Source organism: Equus quagga, chromosome 4 (genome assembly GCF_021613505.1).
Source record: "Equus quagga isolate Etosha38 chromosome 4, UCLA_HA_Equagga_1.0, whole genome shotgun sequence".
Taxonomy (NCBI): Eukaryota; Metazoa; Chordata; class Mammalia; order Perissodactyla; family Equidae; genus Equus; species Equus quagga.
In genome coordinates this window covers 100,497,004-100,515,661 of record NC_060270.1, presented here as the reverse complement: position 1 = coordinate 100,515,661, position 18,658 = coordinate 100,497,004, and the positions used below count along the sequence as shown (strand labels likewise).

Here is an 18,658-nt window from a genome sequence, read left to right as displayed (position 1 = left end):
GGAGAAAAAGGAAAAATAAAATCTTTTTTATTTTTATTTTTTTGAGGAAGATTAACCCTGAGCTAACTGCTGCCAATCCTCCTCTTTTCGCTGAGGAAGACTGGCCCTGAGCTAACATCCATGCCCAGATTCCTCTACTTTATATGTGGGATGACTACCACAGCATGGCTTGCTAAGCAGTGCCATGTCTGCACCCAGGATTGGAACCGGTGAACCCTGGGCCACCAAAGCAGAACATGTGCACTTAACGGCTGCGCCACCAGGCCGGCCCCGAAAAATAAAATCTTAAAAAAAAAAGAAGATAACCAGGGCTCAAGTTTACAGTCTTTAGAGAATAATCAAGAGAATGAGATAGGCCTGTTTTTGAGGGTTTGGGGGATAAAGCCAAAGTTTCATTTCAGTTTCTTTGAGTATTTATGTTGTAGTATGAACTATTATAACATTATTTTCCTTTTTAGTTGAGTTGCTTGTACTGTGAATACCTACACATAATAAATAAAGGCCCTCAAATGTTCAACTCGCTGGCTTTCTTGTCCCTCCAAATGGGGTTTATAATTAATGAGGGGTTTGATCACAAGGCACCAGATATTTTTGAAATATTATTTTATGTAACTTTTATGAGTAGAACTTTGTAGTTTTAATTTCGAATTTTAGCAGTAAATTACTAAAGAAAGGTAATGCCTTCAAATCAATTCAGTACTCTTAAAAATAAACCCAGTGTTATGGATTAAATTGTGTCTTCCCCCAAGAAAAGATATGTTAGAGTCCTAACCCCCAGTACCTCAGAATGTGACCTATTTGGAGATTGGGTCCTTACAGAGGTAATCAAGTTAAAATGAGGTCATTAGGGTAGGCTGTAAACAAATGTGGCTGATGTCCCTATAAAAGGGGGAATTTTGGACACAGAGATATGCACAGAGAGAAGCCCATGTGAAGACATAAGAAGAATGCCTGAGGTTACCAAAAGCTCGGAGAGAAACATGGAACAGACCCTTCCTTAGTGCCTTCAGAGGGAGCATGGCCCTGCCATAGCCTTGATTCCAGACTTCTAGCCTCCAGAACTGGAAGACAATAAATGTCTGTTTTTCTAAGCTACCTGGTTTGTGGTACTTCGTTATGGCAGACCCAGCAAATTAATATACCCCGTATGTTTTCAAAGCTGACTTTACTAATTTTTGTTCATTGTGGGAAAACTAAGAATTTTTAATTGATTGAAACATAAGTAAAGCAAGATTTTAGAATTAGATTTTTTTACAGTTATCTTTTTCATTATTAAAATAAAGTATATCTATATTTGAATATAGAAGTATGTATAAAATATTGTGTATTTTTAGCATTTTAGTCTATGAACTCTAAATCTGTTCACTAGATCTAACAAAAATGCTTATTACAAAGAGGAACTGCTCCCGTCTTTTAAGAATAGTCCTTTGCCTGAGGATTGATACATCATTTGCTGAACTGAATCAAAAGCTTATTCACCACCTTCAATGTTACAGTGGCAGCTTCTCTTCCCAAGGTTACCTAGGCTTTTAATGACTTGTTTTTACATTAAAAAAAAAAAAACTATCTGAAAGGAAAATAGTAACTTTTACACAGAATCTTGGCAGATACCAACTTAGCCACATGGTCAAAGCTAATATTACTAGTACCACATAGCAACTTAGTGGACCCCAGATATGTTGCACTGAGAAGGGCACATTGGGTACCCTTCCCCGTACTGCATAACCTCTTCTAATCATGAGAAAGCATCAGAGAAACCCACATTGAGGGACATTCTGTAAAATACCTGACCAGTACTCCTCAATGTATCAAGGTCATGAAAGACAAGACAGACGAACTGTCATAAATTAGAGAAAATTAAGGAGACAACAGCAGCTAAATGTAATGTGGGATCCTGGATTGGATCTTGGGACAGAAAAATGGCGTTAATAGAACAGATGAGATCTGAATGAATTCTTTGTTTTAGTCAATTAATCAAGATTAATTTCTTGATTTGAAAAATTGTTTTTTGTCATATAAGATGTTAACATATGAGGTATGGGATATATGAGGAGGTTGGGACTGTGTACTATTTTTGCAACTCTTGTGAGTCTAAAATAATTTCAAATAAATACTTAAAAATAAAGACTTTATTTCCATACCTTCCACCTTTTCAAATGTTAAAACATAAAGGTTCATTGGCTGGCCGTTATGAGAATACAGAAATGAAAGGAAGATTATTTGGGGGGAAATTTTTTGTCACCATTGCCTGTAGAATTCTTTTTGTTTGTTCTTTAATCCAAGTTCAAGTTAATAGAATTTGTGTGTTTTGAGTTTCAGAATATTTAAACATTAGTATATTTAAGAATTTTAATATTTGAGCCAGTAATTTGAGCATTTCCTTAATTTACAGTAATTTTGATGATGTTCACTTTGGTTATTACACTCAGTTATTACTAAAGTATTCACATGACCTTTATTTGAATGCGCTACCATTTTTGATAATTAGCCATACTTTGCAGGTTGTATATTAGAGGCTGATTTTGCAATGCTGTAAAATTATCCTTACAAATGTAAAGAACCAGAGACAAGTTTAAAGACATCTTGCAACAAATTTGTATAGCAGTGAAAGATTAAAGACGTTTTTAGCACACAAAAAGCAACATATGTGGAGTTCTATCATAGTAAGCAGTCTCCTTGATTTTTTAAAAGATTAGATGCTTTAGCATACTTACTCCTTATAATTATTTTATCTAGACTTTTTCTAATTGATGGGAGATTTTGTTCACTGGTAGTTTAGGTTTAAGGCAGTATTTGTATTATTTTGTTCCTGGGGAGGGGGGAGGCCTTTCTTGTGTTGTGGCATGAAGTTCATTAATATTAATAAAGACACTTACAGTTACCATGCCTTGTTACTGAGATCTTGGCATTTTGTGTAACTGCTTTTAATCACTTATGAATAGATTGGCTAGTAGAATTTGAAAAGCTCTGCCAAAACATATTCTGTTTATTATAACGTAAGTTGAGAACTTAGGCATTACAGATGTATATTAATTTTTATTATGCCAAATGGACACATTATTACCTATCAGTTAAAATAGAAACTAAGAGTTACATTCAAATATTGAAACTATGTTTGGATGTTAAAAAGAATAATTGTGGTCTTCTGAAAGTATTTTCATTTTGTAATGTATCAGTTTGCAAATGTCTTCTCTGAGCAAAATTTAAGAGTTTATAGTCATAATAGGTTTTTATTTGGCAACATCTTCTGATGGTAGGTGTGTTAATGTGGGAAAAAGTTACTTCTTCAAAAGCGGAGCATTCTAATATCCAGATAATTTTATTTTGTAAGATTAATAGAGCCTGTTTGACTTGGGTTGTATTTTGTTTCATTTAAGAAGATATTCTGCATTTTTATTAATACAAGATATGCTTTGTTTTAAAAGTAGTTATAGCATTCACTGAGCCATCACTTGTCCGTGATCAAAAATCACCTTGTGGGCATAGCTTGAAATTTCAAGACAGTTGGAGAAGGCTCAGGGCGTTGTCCTGGCAGTGGAACCAAGAGTGTGATCTAAACAGCACCCCCCACTGTAGAAGAAGATCAAAGCCACAGCATAGACGCTGTTACGTCAGCTTATAATTACCCAAAGAGCTTTTAGTACCATTGTAAAAGCCTTTTATAAATGTAGCAGAGAAAAAAGTGAGATATATTTTTAATCATTTAAAGAATGACTTGTGGTTATTATAGCCTTTTAAAAGAAGAGAAACAAAGAATTGAAAACTTTCATTTTAGAGTTGTTCACAGCAGGTATTAGGAAGTGTTGTCCCTGCAACTGATAAGAGTTTGCTTTATGCCGTGTTGTGTAGAGAGTAAAAATGATTAAGAAATGACTCTTCCTTCATAACCTTATATCGACTGTAGTAATGGTATGATAAAAGACAGATTGTGAATAGTCATGAATGTTGAAAGGAGGCCCAAAACATATCTGTCCGGGAGATTGAGAAATACATCTTGGGCAATATGTTTTTGAGATGTTTAGGAAAGGATAGATAGGATTATAAAGGCAAAAGAAGTAAAAGAGCATGTTATATAAGCTGGGGGCTCTGAAACAGAAGAAATAATGTGACCAAAAATACAACTGAGAAACTTTTGTTAAGTACCTATTGCGTTTCAGGTTATGCCAGGTGTTGGGGATAATGAGATGAATGAGATTCAGTTTTTGCTCTTAAGGAGCTAAAATCCTAGTTTAGAATTCATTTGCATAGAAGTGATAGTTAAAACAGTAGAAGCACATGAAATAACTGAGGAAGAAAACATAAAGAGAAAAAAAGAGATGACTGGACTAAATCTTTAGGAATGCTTACATTTAGAAAAGAAAATCCAATAAGATAGATGGTAGTATTATTGAAGATATAGTTAAGAAGAAGATCAAGATAATTCCATGACCTGGAATTTAAGGGTGAACATGGGTTTTAATAAGGAAGAGGCAATCAGCAATGCCAGATTTATATAGAGAGGTTAAGAATGAGAAGAATAAAGATTAGTGGGATCTAGCGATTAGGAAAACTTTAGTAACTTTACAGACAAAATGAAAGGGAGGCGTGGGGCTTGACACAAATATTAAAGATTCTGAGAAGTGCGAGAAATAGATGTATAAGTAGGAGACTTTTCTTTCAAGGTTAACACACTGGAGAGATGGTGATGGGATTGAGAGGGAAGGAGATAGATAGGGCAGGGGAGTGGTAGAAGATTGGCAGAGACCAGAGGTCATGCTGAGAGATAAAGAAATGGAAATGTGCAAGTTGCCTTACAGTGCAATTTAACCGTTAAAGATCTTGGAGGTGGTAGAAATTTTGTGTGATCAAATCCAACGTGTACCTAAATGGAATCAAGGAAGAGTAAAGGACCAAGTGATAATTTTTTTAAAAAAGGTTAGGATCACAAGTTGGTGAAGTAGGCAAAAAGAAACTAGGAAGCATATTTGCAAGTTTAAATGAAGATTCAAGACAACTTCCTGTTCTGATCAAAGGCCTTTGGAATCAGTCCCATGAATGTGCCTCTGCTGCTCTTAATGAGTAGTGAATTGATTCATTCAGCAGATGTTGTGTATCTACGGTGTACAAGACACTGTTTAGGTATTTGGGATCTATTACTGAGTCCTGTATATAACAGTATGAGTTTGTAATATTGAAATATTAACTAACTGTTTTATACATTGTGATGTAAAAAATAGTCTTATACTACTTAAATTATGTTCAAACCATGAGTTCCTCAAGGCAGGAATTATGTCATATTTATCCTTTTATGCCAGTTACTAAACATAGCACCTGATACTTAATAGGTATGTTGTGAAATGTCTGAATTACTGCAACTGTTGAATAAAGAACAGAATAATTCTAGAAGATTTTTATATGGAATTGGTATCTGTGTTTTTTAAAAGGTGGTAGAAAAACAATACTAAAATTATATATAGTGTTACAGAACCTTTTAATGAGAAAGATCCACTTTTTTTTTATATCACTGACTTCTAGATTTTTGCTATGAAGGCAAAGTACAGTAAAAATTATGAAATGTATTATGAAATTATTTCCCTTCTGTAGTACAACTTTATTCATATATAGCAGAGAAATTCTCTTATGCATATTTTTGATAATGCTTGGTATCACTGTAATCGTTATAATGTGGTCCTAGTCGTCTTTACTCAATACAAAACCAAATCTTTTCTCACCAACAAGGACTAGGCCCTATAGATTCCATTGTCACTTGAGTGCTTTCCATGCTTTTATTATCTTCACCAAGAATTTTATAAGAAAGAATAAGAAAATAGGGGCCGGCCCCATGGCATAGTAGTTAAGTTTGCCTGCTCCACTTCAGTGGCCCTGGTTCGCAGGCTCCGATCCCTGGGTGCAGACCTAGCCCTGCTTGTCAAGCCATGCTGTGGCAGCATCCCACATAAAATAGAGGAGGATTGGCACAGATGTTGGCTCAGCAACAATCTTTCTCAGCAAAAAGAGGAAGATTGGCAACAGATGTTAGCTCAGGGCCAATCTTCCTCACAAAAAAAAAAAAGAAAAGAAAAAAACTTGAGTAAAGTAGCCTCTTTGTAAAGTTGCCAGGCATAGATATAATTCTGTGTACAGGAGTATACTTTTTTTTCCATTTGAATCTACAGTGAATAAAGCTCATATTTTGTTGAAATTTTCTACTCAGTTCTTCTAGATATCACTCTTTTTAGAGTTAAAAAGTGAACTTTTTGTTATCAAATTGTGTATGATTGGTTCTTAATTATTGCTGCAAGAGTGACAACTTCATTTAGGTGTTGCCTGTGTTTTCTGTTCATAAGACTCCAAGGTTTAGCTCATTTACTTCTTCACAATAATAAAATTAATGTTTTTACTATGCATCTAAGAATGCTGCTTACTACCGATTCATTAGCTGTTGTAGAGTATTTCTATCAGTTTCTGATCCTTTGTTATTTCAGTTTGTTCTGAATTTTGTATAGCTTTGAGTTTTACCCCACAAATTTTTTGTATTAAATCACTGCTACATATATGTAGTTGACATGTAATTTAAGAATTATTATTTTGTAAAATATAAATGACAAATGATTCTAAAATCCCCAAACTGGAATGTTCAATTCAACTTGCTTATCAAGAAAACTGATGTCGAAGGAAATGTAAGTGATTGTTACGTTACATTACATTTGATGTCCTAATGGAAATGTTTGATTAAGGACATCTGGTTCAGGACGTTGAATGGTTGGTGAGACCCAGGGATTTTACATGCAATCACATGTGAAGATAAATACTGATTCTTAACATTACAGGCTCGCTTTTTAGAAAAACTATCTGGGTTTTTGAGGATTTGCCAAAAAAAAAAAAATTACACAATCTTTCTGGTGGCCTGTCACTAGTCTTAAAGATAGTGATAGTTGAGTTACGTTTTTTCCAGTAGCATGCCCTGTTTTGTTTTGACTCACCTTCAGTGCTAGTGCAGCCTGGAACTCTGATAACACAAAAGTACCAAATTCACACATTCTCTGCTTAGGCTTTGATGGACAAAACAAGGGTTGGCTGACTTGGAAGAAATACCCCGTCTGTGTCCTTCCCTTGTCCCCCCCCTCCCAGTTTCTTCGTGGGCCCTCCTCGTAAAGACACTTTGAGGCTCTTCCCTGTAAGGTCTAGTGATTGCTTTGTTCTAGTGGGTCTTCGACCCTCAATGAGGACTCTTTACAGGCTGATGTGAGACATGCTTAATGCAATTTATTAAAATCGTACAACTTCAATAAAAAGTATAGTGTTATTTCAATAAAGAGTATAGGGTTTATATTAGTCTTTGAGGGTACACTCTGACCTTGCCGACGACTTCCTCTTGTTTTTCAGATAATGAAAAAGCAAAGAGAAGAGATTTGGTTGATAACTAAATAACAAAAAGTATACTTATCTTTAACTTATATTTTTTAATTTTCTTCAAACATATTATGTTAAAACTAATTAAATTGCAATGCACAGTCAGGTCTGAGAGAAACAGAAGATAAGGAAGCCTTATTCTTTGTTAACAAAACACAATACCTTTCACACAGTGAATTTTTAAGATAGCCTGGAGTGTGGGGTTTGATACTCCATTTTCATAGTAGCAAGCCACAGAAACTTAATTATTTCCTGGAAGTAAAAGAAGATTTCCAAGTATTAGCACATTTTCTGCCAAATCCCTACAAAGTATGAAAAATAAGTTGTGTTTTTGATTGTATAACACTCCAGCCTGGGGTTATGACACTTAGTACAGATTTTCTTTAGAGTAAAAGTGGAGATTGAAAAGTCACATATTTGAATTGAATGTGATCTGTCTCTCACAGAGCTAAAAAATGATTTTTATATTAATAACCACCCTTGGATGCATTTAGAAATATCTTAGTAAGTTTATGCATGAAATCTTTATGTTGTCTTATACATAGCTTTATTAGGCTAGGATATAATCCCTTCTTGGTATGAACTCTCCTCACTGAAGAGGTGTTGGGTAGAGAACATAGCTTCATTTCTGGCACGTGGAAACTGGGAACTCTTTGCCTAGAGTGCATAATAATTTGAGTAATGACTTGGTGACACATACTGGACTTAATTCATTGGTTTTCAGCTGTATTTTAGTAGGACGTTTTTATTTTCCATCTTATGAATAAAAAATTTTGATAATATATTAATGTACATGTATTAACAGAAAGTGTGCCTCACTTCAGCAGGTCAAACTTTTATAATTAGTGAAAATTATTTGCTTAAAACATCATTTCTCAAATTCAAAGTGAATAAGGCTATACCATTCATTTTAATTATTTTTACAATACTTTCGTATTTCTGGAAACATCTTATTCTATAGGGTTTGAAGAGCAAAAATGCAAAAGAAAAAATGTAATATAAAAATTTGATAAGAAATTATTATAAATTTTAACTTTAACTATGAACGCTGAAATCAGATAAATCTCATCTGTTTTTATAGTACAACTTTAAGTGTGTTTTTTTCCCTCCCAGGACATTTATTCAGAGCAGCTGGGGATCAACCGTTTAACCTGTCCACAGTGTCGAGTGCCTTCCCAATGGTCAGCCACCCAGTCTTTGGTCTACATTCAGCCAGCTCAGGGCATTCAGAATTTGGTGGTTTGGGGACACTTGGTACACCCACAGCCTTAGCCGCACATCCCCAACTAGCATCTTTTCCAGGTAAACATCTGTTACAAACAGTGTTCATGGAAAGGAGGAAAGCTTGAAAATGTTCAGGCAGTAGTTTGTTTATTAAATTGAACACAAAGAATAGTCTAATGCCTGGTATATTAAAACTCTTGTGCAAGAATTGGCTCAATACTATTTATCATGGGCAAAAAAGTAAAACACACTATCTGTGCTAGATGGCAATGCAATTAATTTGGTATTCAAGTGTTTAGCTAGAGAACCAGACATCTGCCACAAAAATGAATAATTAGGCCAAATTTTTCTCCTGCTTTTTATTAGAGGGTAACAGGCAGAAAAGTGTACATATTTTAAGTGTAGAGCTTGATGAATTTTTCTCAGCTTTATTTGATTTTTTTAAAAAATATCTAACTTATAGTGGAAAACTAAAGTCCAGTTCTTATAAGGAATATCTCTGTTCTTTTATTTTGAGTTCTCACTGCTCTGCACTTTATAAGGAAGATGAGCTTGGCTCTTAAATTTCTATATTTTTCCATATTTGCTCAAAACAACTATAAATTTGCACCACTTACATGGTAGGAAGATTAGAATTATCTCAAATTCTACGGATTATGAGAACTCAGGAGGTCAGTAAGATACCAGTTAAAGCTTAACTTAGACAAACATGCTATAATTTGTCTTGCTGTATTATTTTGAATGTCTGAACTTTAATGTGTTTCCAGTGATTAATTTTACTTTAATAAATTTTAGTAAAGGATGCATAGTTTAGTGTTATGTAACATAGTTTAAAAATTAGAGCATAAATCTAGAAACAAGTAGACCTGAATTTAAATCTGGCTTTGCTATGTTTTAGCTGTGTGACCTTGAACAAGTAATCCAACCTCTCAGCCTCAGTTTTCTCATCTGAAAAATGAGGATAATAATAATAGTACCTGCCTCTTAGGGTTCTTGTGAAGATTAAAGGAAATAAGCCATGTTTAGTGCTGAATGCAGTGTTTGGCACACATAATTAGTAGATAATTGATAACTATCATTATTATTTTGCCCACTTTAATGAATAATAAATTGTCAAGTGCTTCTTTGAAAGGAAACAAGTATCTTATTTGAACTATATATAGAATGGAAAGATAGTTAAATATATATTTCAAGTACTATTTCCTGAGTCATCTTATTTCTTTAATTCAGTTGTCTGGGAAAGGGGTGGGGGTGGGTAGAGATAATGTGACTAGAAAGCTAAAATAAAGTCTTAAACTAAGTCTTAACATTTATTTTAAAAGTACTCTTAGGAATTTATTTCAGTCAGTTTCTAGCATGGTTGCTTAGCAAGATGAGCATTCAATAGATATTTGTAGAAATAGAGGATTACTGAATAAAAATCAAAATAAGTAATAGTGATATAGTTAGTTACTGGTATCTTAAATTTTTTTAGTTGTTTTATCATAGTTTATTATATTATTGCTTTTCAGCATTTCTAAACCACAGTGTAATTACTGTATTATTAAAATCAAATACCCTCTCCCCTGGAATGATAGTTAACTTGTGTAAATATTTACTCTTCTGGACTTCAGTAATGCTGATACTTCTACTGTATAGAAAAAAATTTAATAACTTCCCTAGCCTCCCTAAACTGTTCACTCATTCATTTGTTATACAAAGTTGTTTGAGCATCTCCTATGTTCTGTGCACTAGGCCGGGCACTGAGGAATACACTAACGCAGTACCTGTTATGTTGCTTACAGTTCTTACGCAATAGATAAATAGACCATTACAACACAGAGTCTTGTAATAGAAGCATAATTTTTTGCCAAATGAACAAAAACTATGCCTAGTTTTAGAGGACTCATTTGTTTAAGTGGTAGATTTGGTATAACATCTTAAACTTAAATTCTCTATAATTGGCTTTGTTCAAAAGGGTAATCAAAATGCCAAATTTTTTTAAATCACTTAATAAATAAATGAAGACATACAAGGAAGAAATTACTAGGAATTTTAAATGGGGAATAGCTTTCTAAAGATTTTATCTACTTCTAAATTATTCTACATTTCAGATGATTAAATCTACAGATGCAAAATTATTTCATGGATAGTAGTATAATAAAGTTATTTCCTTTTATATTGAAATAGTGCTTCATGATAATTTCTTTTAAAATACTTATAATTTTTGGTCATTATATTTTTATATTATATTGCCATGAATTTTTTTGTGAAGTATCTGGCTCTGTCAAGTATGAAAGATTTTAAAATTCTGCTGTATCTTCTAGGTTCAAATTGAGATTCCGTATATCATCTGAAATGTTAGAATCTTTCAGTTGAATATGATTGATGTTGCTCCTGTGTGGTTAGCTCCTTTGAATACATGTAGAAATTCATCATGTGCTGGTTTATGTAATTCTTATTTTGTGTATTTCATTTTATCCACAAGCTAGTTTTGTTAGTGACTAAATTTTGCTTTTTATTTTCTTAAATTGGAAGATAAATAAGCTTGTCATTTAACAAGAATTAGATTGTTTCCTACGAAATATTAGACATTTGTAAAGTTGGTAGTCAGCAGCTCTACCATTTTCATCTTTTTTTTGATTAATCTTAAATACTTGTTTTTTCTTGTGCTGTCCTCTTATTTATAACATACACATTTTCTAATTGTTTTTTTCTAATCCCTATTTTGTGCTTATTTACCATTAACATTCTAAAGTACATTTTTATGTTTTTTCTGAGTTTATGTCTAAAATATTTGAATATTATTATACTTTGATTACCTTACTGATTTGTTGATTGTTTACAAAGTCTGTACATTCGGCTGTAATGCTTTAATTATATAGACTCTGTATTAAATAATATAAATATCTTTGGGAAACCTCAATCCCTTTTTATCAGCTATGTAGAACCTAGTTTTCAAACCTATAAATAACAATAGATTCCAACTGTGCTGATATAAGCCCAAAATACACAGTTTTTCTTCCTATCTAAATACACTTCTTTCATCTAAACAGTGGATAAATGATTAATGCTTTTGTATAGTTATTCTTGGTTCAGTTCCCATCATTCAGGCGCTGCTGAATATACATTGGTGTCATTTCACCAGCAGCGCCTTCCTGCAGAGCAAAAGAATAGCTTTTGCAGTTTTCTGCTTATACTGTTTTTTTAGACCTTTCAGAATGGCAGCTATCATGAGCATTTCACTTTTTTTAAAACCACATTTAGATAATGAGGGTGCACATCACTTTACATCCTATTTTTAATGAAGAGATATTCCCAGAAAAGCTTTCAAGATCGTATAATACAATACACTAACAATGCTGAATTTTTCCCATACTCTCTTAGTGGGGTTTTTTCCTCTAATTTCCTTGTGGTTGTTACAGTCAATGAAGAATATCCCATATCTCTTGGAAGATTAGCCTGAGGGGTAATAACTGATCTGGTACTCTAGCAAGTTAGCCAGTTGGTAAAGATTGTTTCTGGGCTTTTAGATGGGACAGTACAAGACTTTCCTTTGGATTGTTTTCAAATCTTTTCCTAATCTTTACCCTTCCTTGAAAAAATGTATTCGATAAAATCTGGCTTCTCTCCTCTTCTAGAAGATTGAAGTAAGAGCCACTGTTTGAGTATCTAAATTGCACTTGATGATTTTCTGCCATTTAGTCATTTTATATTGATAAAACAATCATTGTTATCTGTAATTTATGAGAGAAAGTATAAACAAAATTCAAGCTTTCTTCATTAACTTTAAGAGGATAAACTTTTTTTTATAAAAAGGGGATAAGCTTATATTTTAATGTGACTTAATTGTTTTGGAAACCTTCTTTGAGCACTTTTCATTTCTTAGACCAAAAGAAAAAATGCTCACTGATTTTGCTATCTTTATGTTTTTGCTTGCATAGAGAATGTTCTATGTCATAAATACATTTGAAGTATACTGGATTACAGTAGTCTTTGTATTATTATTTAAACCACCTGATTTATCAGAGCCAGATTTATGTTGCATGTAATTTGAGGAAATTTTTAACATAGGTTGTAGATGGTAACCTTAAATTCTAAGGTTTTAAAATAGCTTAGTATACATATTTTGTTTCTTTTCTAATTTAGAAAAATTATGGTATAAGTCATCAGAGAATCAAATAGTTCTTTAAAATTCTAAGTTTTTAATTTTATTTTTAAAACCATAGACTACATTTCTTTTTCTTTTTTTCCTTTTTTCTTAAATTTTTTATTGAGTCAATGATAGATTGCAATCTTGTGAAATTTCAGTTGTACATTATTGTCTGTCGGTCGTGTTGTAGGTGCACCCCTTCACCCTTTGTGCCCACCCCCCACATTTGTTTTCCATAAACTTGAACTCAAGAAACCTGCTAAGAGAAGATTCTTGGATGCCATTTTAATGAGAGGAATGATGGGTGTGTTACTTCTAATCAGCTGTATTACATCAGAAAGATGATCAAAACTATGTGTAGTTTAGCAATTCTGCTCCAAGATGAAACTTGAAGTTTGTTTTCAGGAATAAAATGTAAAAAGCATCGTTACATTAACTAGAAAGTTAATTCAAGTATTTTTGCTTGTTTGTTTGGCGTTTGGTTTTGAGGTGCAGAATGGTGGCGAACAACAGATGTTCATACTCGTACAGGGGCAACCTTCTTTCCACCATTACTGGGAATTCCACCACTGTTTGCTCCTCCAGCCCAGAATCATGATTCTTCTTCATTCCATTCAAGGACTTCAGGAAAAAGTAATCGAAATGGTCCTGAGAAAGGTATCCATATTAACTTAAGTACTACAAACCCTCCATTCCGGTACCTATTTTCAGTAGTTTCAAGTTTAATAAAATTTATATAGCATGGTGCTAGACACTTTCACATTGTCTTGCTTAATCCTTATAATGACTTTGAGATTGGAGGTATTCTCATTTTGCAGCCAAGTTAAATAAGTTAGTCAAGGAAATACTGCTTATATGTTAATGTGGCATAGTCAGGATTTGAACCCAGATCTTCTGACTTCTATCTCCACTGTTTTTTCCTCTGTATCTCATTCCCTCCTTTATGTAACCCAATTTCATATATTACTTCTTCTGTAATTAAACATTAAGTTCATTAAAACTAATATCCTGTACTCCTTTTTTTTAAAGTTATCATTAATATTTCTGTGGTTAACTTGTTAGAATATCATTTGCAAATTAGAATAGCATTTTAGATGGTTTATAATTTTTCTTTTCACTTGAGTAAGTGTTTTGGGGAGTTTGCTTGAAAGGGGGAATATTTGCATTTAATGATCTTTCTAAACATTTTTTTAATTGAGTGAAATTCACATATACATGCAATTAACCACTTTGACAATTCACTGGCATTTAACGCATTCACAATGTTGTGCAATAACCACCTCTATCTAGTTTCAAAATATTTTCATCACCCCAAAAGGAAACCCCAGACTCATTAAGCAGTTTCTCCTCATTCTTCCCTCCCCCAGTCCCTGACAACCAGTAGCTTGTACTCTGTCTCTATAGGTTTACCTATTGTGAATATCTCATATAGATGGAATCATACAATATGCAACCTCTTGTATCTGGCTTCTTTCACTTAGCATAACGTTTTTGAGAGTCATCCACATTGTAGCATATATCATTACTTTATTCCTTTTTATGGCTGAATAATATTCTGTGTATAAACATGCTTACTTTTATTTTCAAGGTGTAAATGGGTCAATTAATGGAAACAGTACATCATCTGTATCTGGTATCAACACATCTGTACTATCCACTACTGCTTCAAGTTCCGTGGGACAAACTAAAAGTATAAACTCAGGTGGAGGAAATCGGAAGTGTAATCAGGAACAAAACAAAAACCAGCCTTTGGATGCTAGAGCTGAGAAAATCAAAGATAAGGTAAGTTATTCTTTGTAGGACAAATATATAACAGATCTATATATAAGGATGCTAAAGGTCAAACCGCTGGAATCTATAGAATAATTTATGAATTATCAACTCCTATTTTTGCAGATCTTTATTTTTATGATATGGTACTAATATTATGTATCTTGAAAAATTAAAATTGTCAGCACCAGTATAAATAGTACAAATAATAATAATAGCTAAAATTTATTGAGAACTTAATACATACCAGCTCTGCTCTCATTGCTTTGCATGTAATATCTATTTCACTTTTCCCTAATGAGGTAGGTACTGCTATTACAAATGGGGGAACAGAACCCAAAAATAGTTGGTCATTAAGTGGCGAGGGTCTAAAATCAGGCATGTTGATTCCAGAGACCATGCTTTAGGAAAACAAAAACAAAAACCCTTTTATTATGGAAAATTTCAAATATACAAAGTAGACAGAATTAGCATAGTAATACTGTGCACCCATTATTCAGTTTCAACAGTTATCACCTCATGACCAATTTTATTTCGTTATATCCCCAACTGTACAGGTTATCAATTTAATGCCTCAGCTCTAAATTCACCCTTTTCTCCTTTGCCAGTTGGCACAGTATTAGACCTTGTAAATAGAGGATCCTAGAGAAACACTGGAAGAGGAAGGGGCTTCTGTTCCTGGTTCTAGTGTTTTCTTTTTGCTCTTATACTGTAGCTGCCAGTGGGTGGCATCCTTCCAGCTGGCACCTTCTCTGCCGGTTGTGTTCAGCAGACGCAGTAGTGCACATTGTCTGGTGAGTTTCACTGGCATCCCAGCAGACAGCTTATTAGTTTTGCTGGGACGCCACTGGGTAGCTTTCTACCTAATTTCACTGGCATCGCAGTAGCAGGTTCCCAGCAAGTTTTTCTGGCACTCCAGCAGGCAGTATTTCTGGTGTGCCGGCTTTGACCTGATACCTCAGTGAGCTTCTCTGCCATCCAGTGGGCAATAGCCACATCCTCTCCAGCAAAGTCTGAAGCTCAGCCTTGGAGGAGAGTGGCCCTCTTCCAAGTTTATCTTTATTTTAGTATTCTACCTCAGCCCTACAGTAAGTGGCTGTTCTCTACATCTGCTATTCCAGTATGCTTTAGAGATCTCTTTATCCCTCTAAGTAGTTCATATTCTGTTACTAGTTAATAATTCTTTTTTCTTTTTTTAACAACTGTTGCCAATCTTTTTTTTCTCCCTTCTTTTTCTCCCCAAAGCCCCACAGTACATAGTTGTATATTCTAGTTGTGAGTGCCTCTGGTTGTGCTATGTGGGGCGCCGCCTCAGCATGGCCTGATGAGCGGTGCCTTGGCCATGCCCAGGATCCGAACTAGGGAAATCCTGGGCTGCTGAAGCAGAGCATACGAACTTAACCACTTGGCCACGGGGCTGGCCCCAGTTAGTAATTCTTTGTGATAAAATTTCCCTGTTCAAATTGCTAATGTGGTTTCTGCGTCCTGACTGGACCTTGTCTGCTCTACAAGTGGTATCAGGAGTACAGTGGGTGTGCAGGTCACAAGTGGTAAATTCATTCCAGTGTTCTGGTCTCTCTGAGCCTTTGGATTGCCTCTTCCACATCATGCCAGGGAAGCTGTGACATTTCAGGTTTATTAAATGTAGGCCACCACTGAGTCCAAGTTTCTTTCATCCAACCAAGTAAGCTGAGATACCTCCAGCTACATGAACTAACACATTATATCCAGAATTTCTAGTAGGTGCATTGTATCAGTGTATTTGGTCTGCTCTCATTTGTGATTTCTTCTTGAGTGAGAGGTCTTGGTTTATTCTGAGTTACAGCCTTAGCATCAAGTGCAAACATTTTGAAAACAAAGATAATACCTAGAGCAGTATTTACTCGTCTACATTTTATAAAAAACACTTTCAGGGCTTGGTTTTCTGGGGGAAGAGAGTCAAAAGTTTGTGATCCTGTACGCATCACTTTCTCCACCATCTCAGCTATAATATCAAGGGGACTGGGAAGCTTCTGACAGCATAGCAAGAAGAGCAAAATACGGGGAGGCACTGACTGTGAAAAGCATTGATCTGAACTTTAAATCTGAACAATGCGCCTCCCAGGCTTCAATTTTTAATCCTAGGGTTTTAGTCCTTTTTCAATGATGAAATTTATTTTATCAAATTTTGCTTTGTCCTTTTTCAAGACACCATCAAGCTCCATATAATTTCCAGGATCGGCTGAACAAATAAAGATTTCTTTCCTTTTGCCCAGCATATTTCATAGAAATGCCTCCTCTAGATCTTTCGGTTCCCTTCTTAACAGAAGTTAAATGTTCTCCAGAATACGGTACTTCTGAGGATCTAGAGGATGGTCGTCTGGCGAAGCCCAGAAGCCAATGGTACCCATCACAAAACTCAACAGGATGTGCTCAGGCCCCAAGACAAGCATTTCCTGTCCTCTTCAAGCCACCCCACTGAGCACTGGAGCCAATGTGATACAAGACCCTTGGTTATTTCTTTCCAGGGGACACAAGTTTCAGAGTCATACCCTCTACCTGTTGCTCCTCAAATGTTCTTCCCTCTTCTCCTTTATGATTTGTTTCAAAGGCATTCCCATTAGTGGGAGCTCCATAGGCCTATCCCTGTGCTGCTGCCAGCTTCTCTGCATGCCAGCCGCTGACTGAAGTACCACTCATTCCTTACTGCCATAGTATTTTGAAGCAAATCCCAGACATCAGATCACTGGATATATTTCTGTATGTATTCCTAAAAGTTAAACATCCATGTTTTTAAACCTTAGGCTATCCTGCTTCTTAGAAGTATCCTTCTCTTTAGAAGTAGTGCTAAAACTAAGTAAAATCTAAAATCTTCAGTGGCTCCACAATGCACAAGGCATTGAGCAAGACTTTGGAGGCATGGTTATGAAACAGACCCTGTCCTTACTTCTAATAAGGAATCTACATGGACATTCCTAAGCTAAATCAGTACTGTTGAAGTAAAACGTATTTCCAGTAGCAAAAAAACTTACAGAGGCACCTCGTTAATGACACGAAGAGATGGATTCTGAGATACCATAGTGCTGTCTATAGACATCTACGTAGAAATAACACTAGAGAGAGATTGGCTCTCACACTAGAACTTAAGATTTCAGAAGAAGAGCACCTTTGTGATAATTCATGGTCTGGCATGAATTTGTGGTAGTAGGTTGTTCAAGTAAAATGGAGGTGAAGGGCATTGGAACTAAAGAAGAAAATCCTATACTTTTTACCCAGTATTTTTCCGTTTTAAAATAGCTTTTTGAAAATTGCCTTATCAGCACTTTTCATAGGTAGTTTGAAAAAATGTTCTTCAGCTAATTTTGATAATCCCTCCTAGGGGGCAGGGTTACTTATTTCAGTGATGCTCGTTGAAAATCATTGATTAAGCCCAATTCCCTCATACAGGCTGCATGTGTGTTTAGAATAAATATATATATTTTAAATTAAACAAAGTAAGTCACAGACTAAAACACACAAACAGCCTATTGAGAAAAAAACTGAAACAATTCAAGTTGAACAAAGATCTGCTCCTGCTGCCATACTAGTTGTTGTTACCACGGCAGCCAAAACAGTCTTTTTAAAAAATATCATACGTTATCACTCCCTCCAGTAGTTTCCTATCCCACTCAGATTACAGGCCTTGCCATGGCCTGCAAGAGCCCGTCTCCTCTGACCCCTGCCAGTCCCGCCACCTTCTTTCCTAGGGCTCTCTCCCTCATTCCCCGCTGCAGCTGGACTAGCTCACGTCTCTGTTCTTTGAACAGGTCACACTCGTTTCCAGCTCATGGCTCTTGCCTTTGCTATTTCCCTGTCTTAAAAGGCTCTTCTCTTATCCTTATGTGACTGGCTCTAGCTCTCCATTTTTGCCTCAGCTCAGAAAGTTCTTAGCTGGTAACTGCATCTAAGCCTTCACCCCACCCCACCCCCAGCACACACTATCTATCCAATTACCCTGTTTTAGTCATGGTATTTATCACTAAACATTTATCTTGTTGGTTGATTTTCTTCTCTCTGTTCCCTCCAGGGCAGACTTGCCGTTGGTTTGTTACACCCTTGTATCCCCAGAGACTAGAGCAACTATGCCTGGTACATAATAGCCTTGAACATGTATTTGTTTTG

At 35.1% G+C, this 18,658-nt stretch overlaps 1 protein-coding gene across 23 annotated transcripts in view; it reads left to right on the top strand.

Annotated features, from left to right (window-relative positions):
* BAZ2B (bromodomain adjacent to zinc finger domain 2B) overlaps positions 1–18,658 on the top strand; it is a 391,257-nt gene that overhangs the window by 261,541 nt on the left and 111,058 nt on the right. For 18 of the 23 annotated variants that reach the window (XM_046658355.1, XM_046658352.1, XM_046658345.1 and 15 more), the window contains 3 exons: positions 8,506–8,694; positions 13,238–13,405; positions 14,337–14,530. In XM_046658355.1, the coding sequence (XP_046514311.1) occupies positions 8,506–8,694; positions 13,238–13,405; positions 14,337–14,530 (551 nt within the window). The remainder of the gene's footprint in view (positions 1–8,505; positions 8,695–13,237; positions 13,406–14,336; positions 14,531–18,658) is intronic. The other 5 variants (XM_046658349.1, XM_046658360.1, XM_046658357.1 and 2 more) reach the window with 3 other exon arrangements.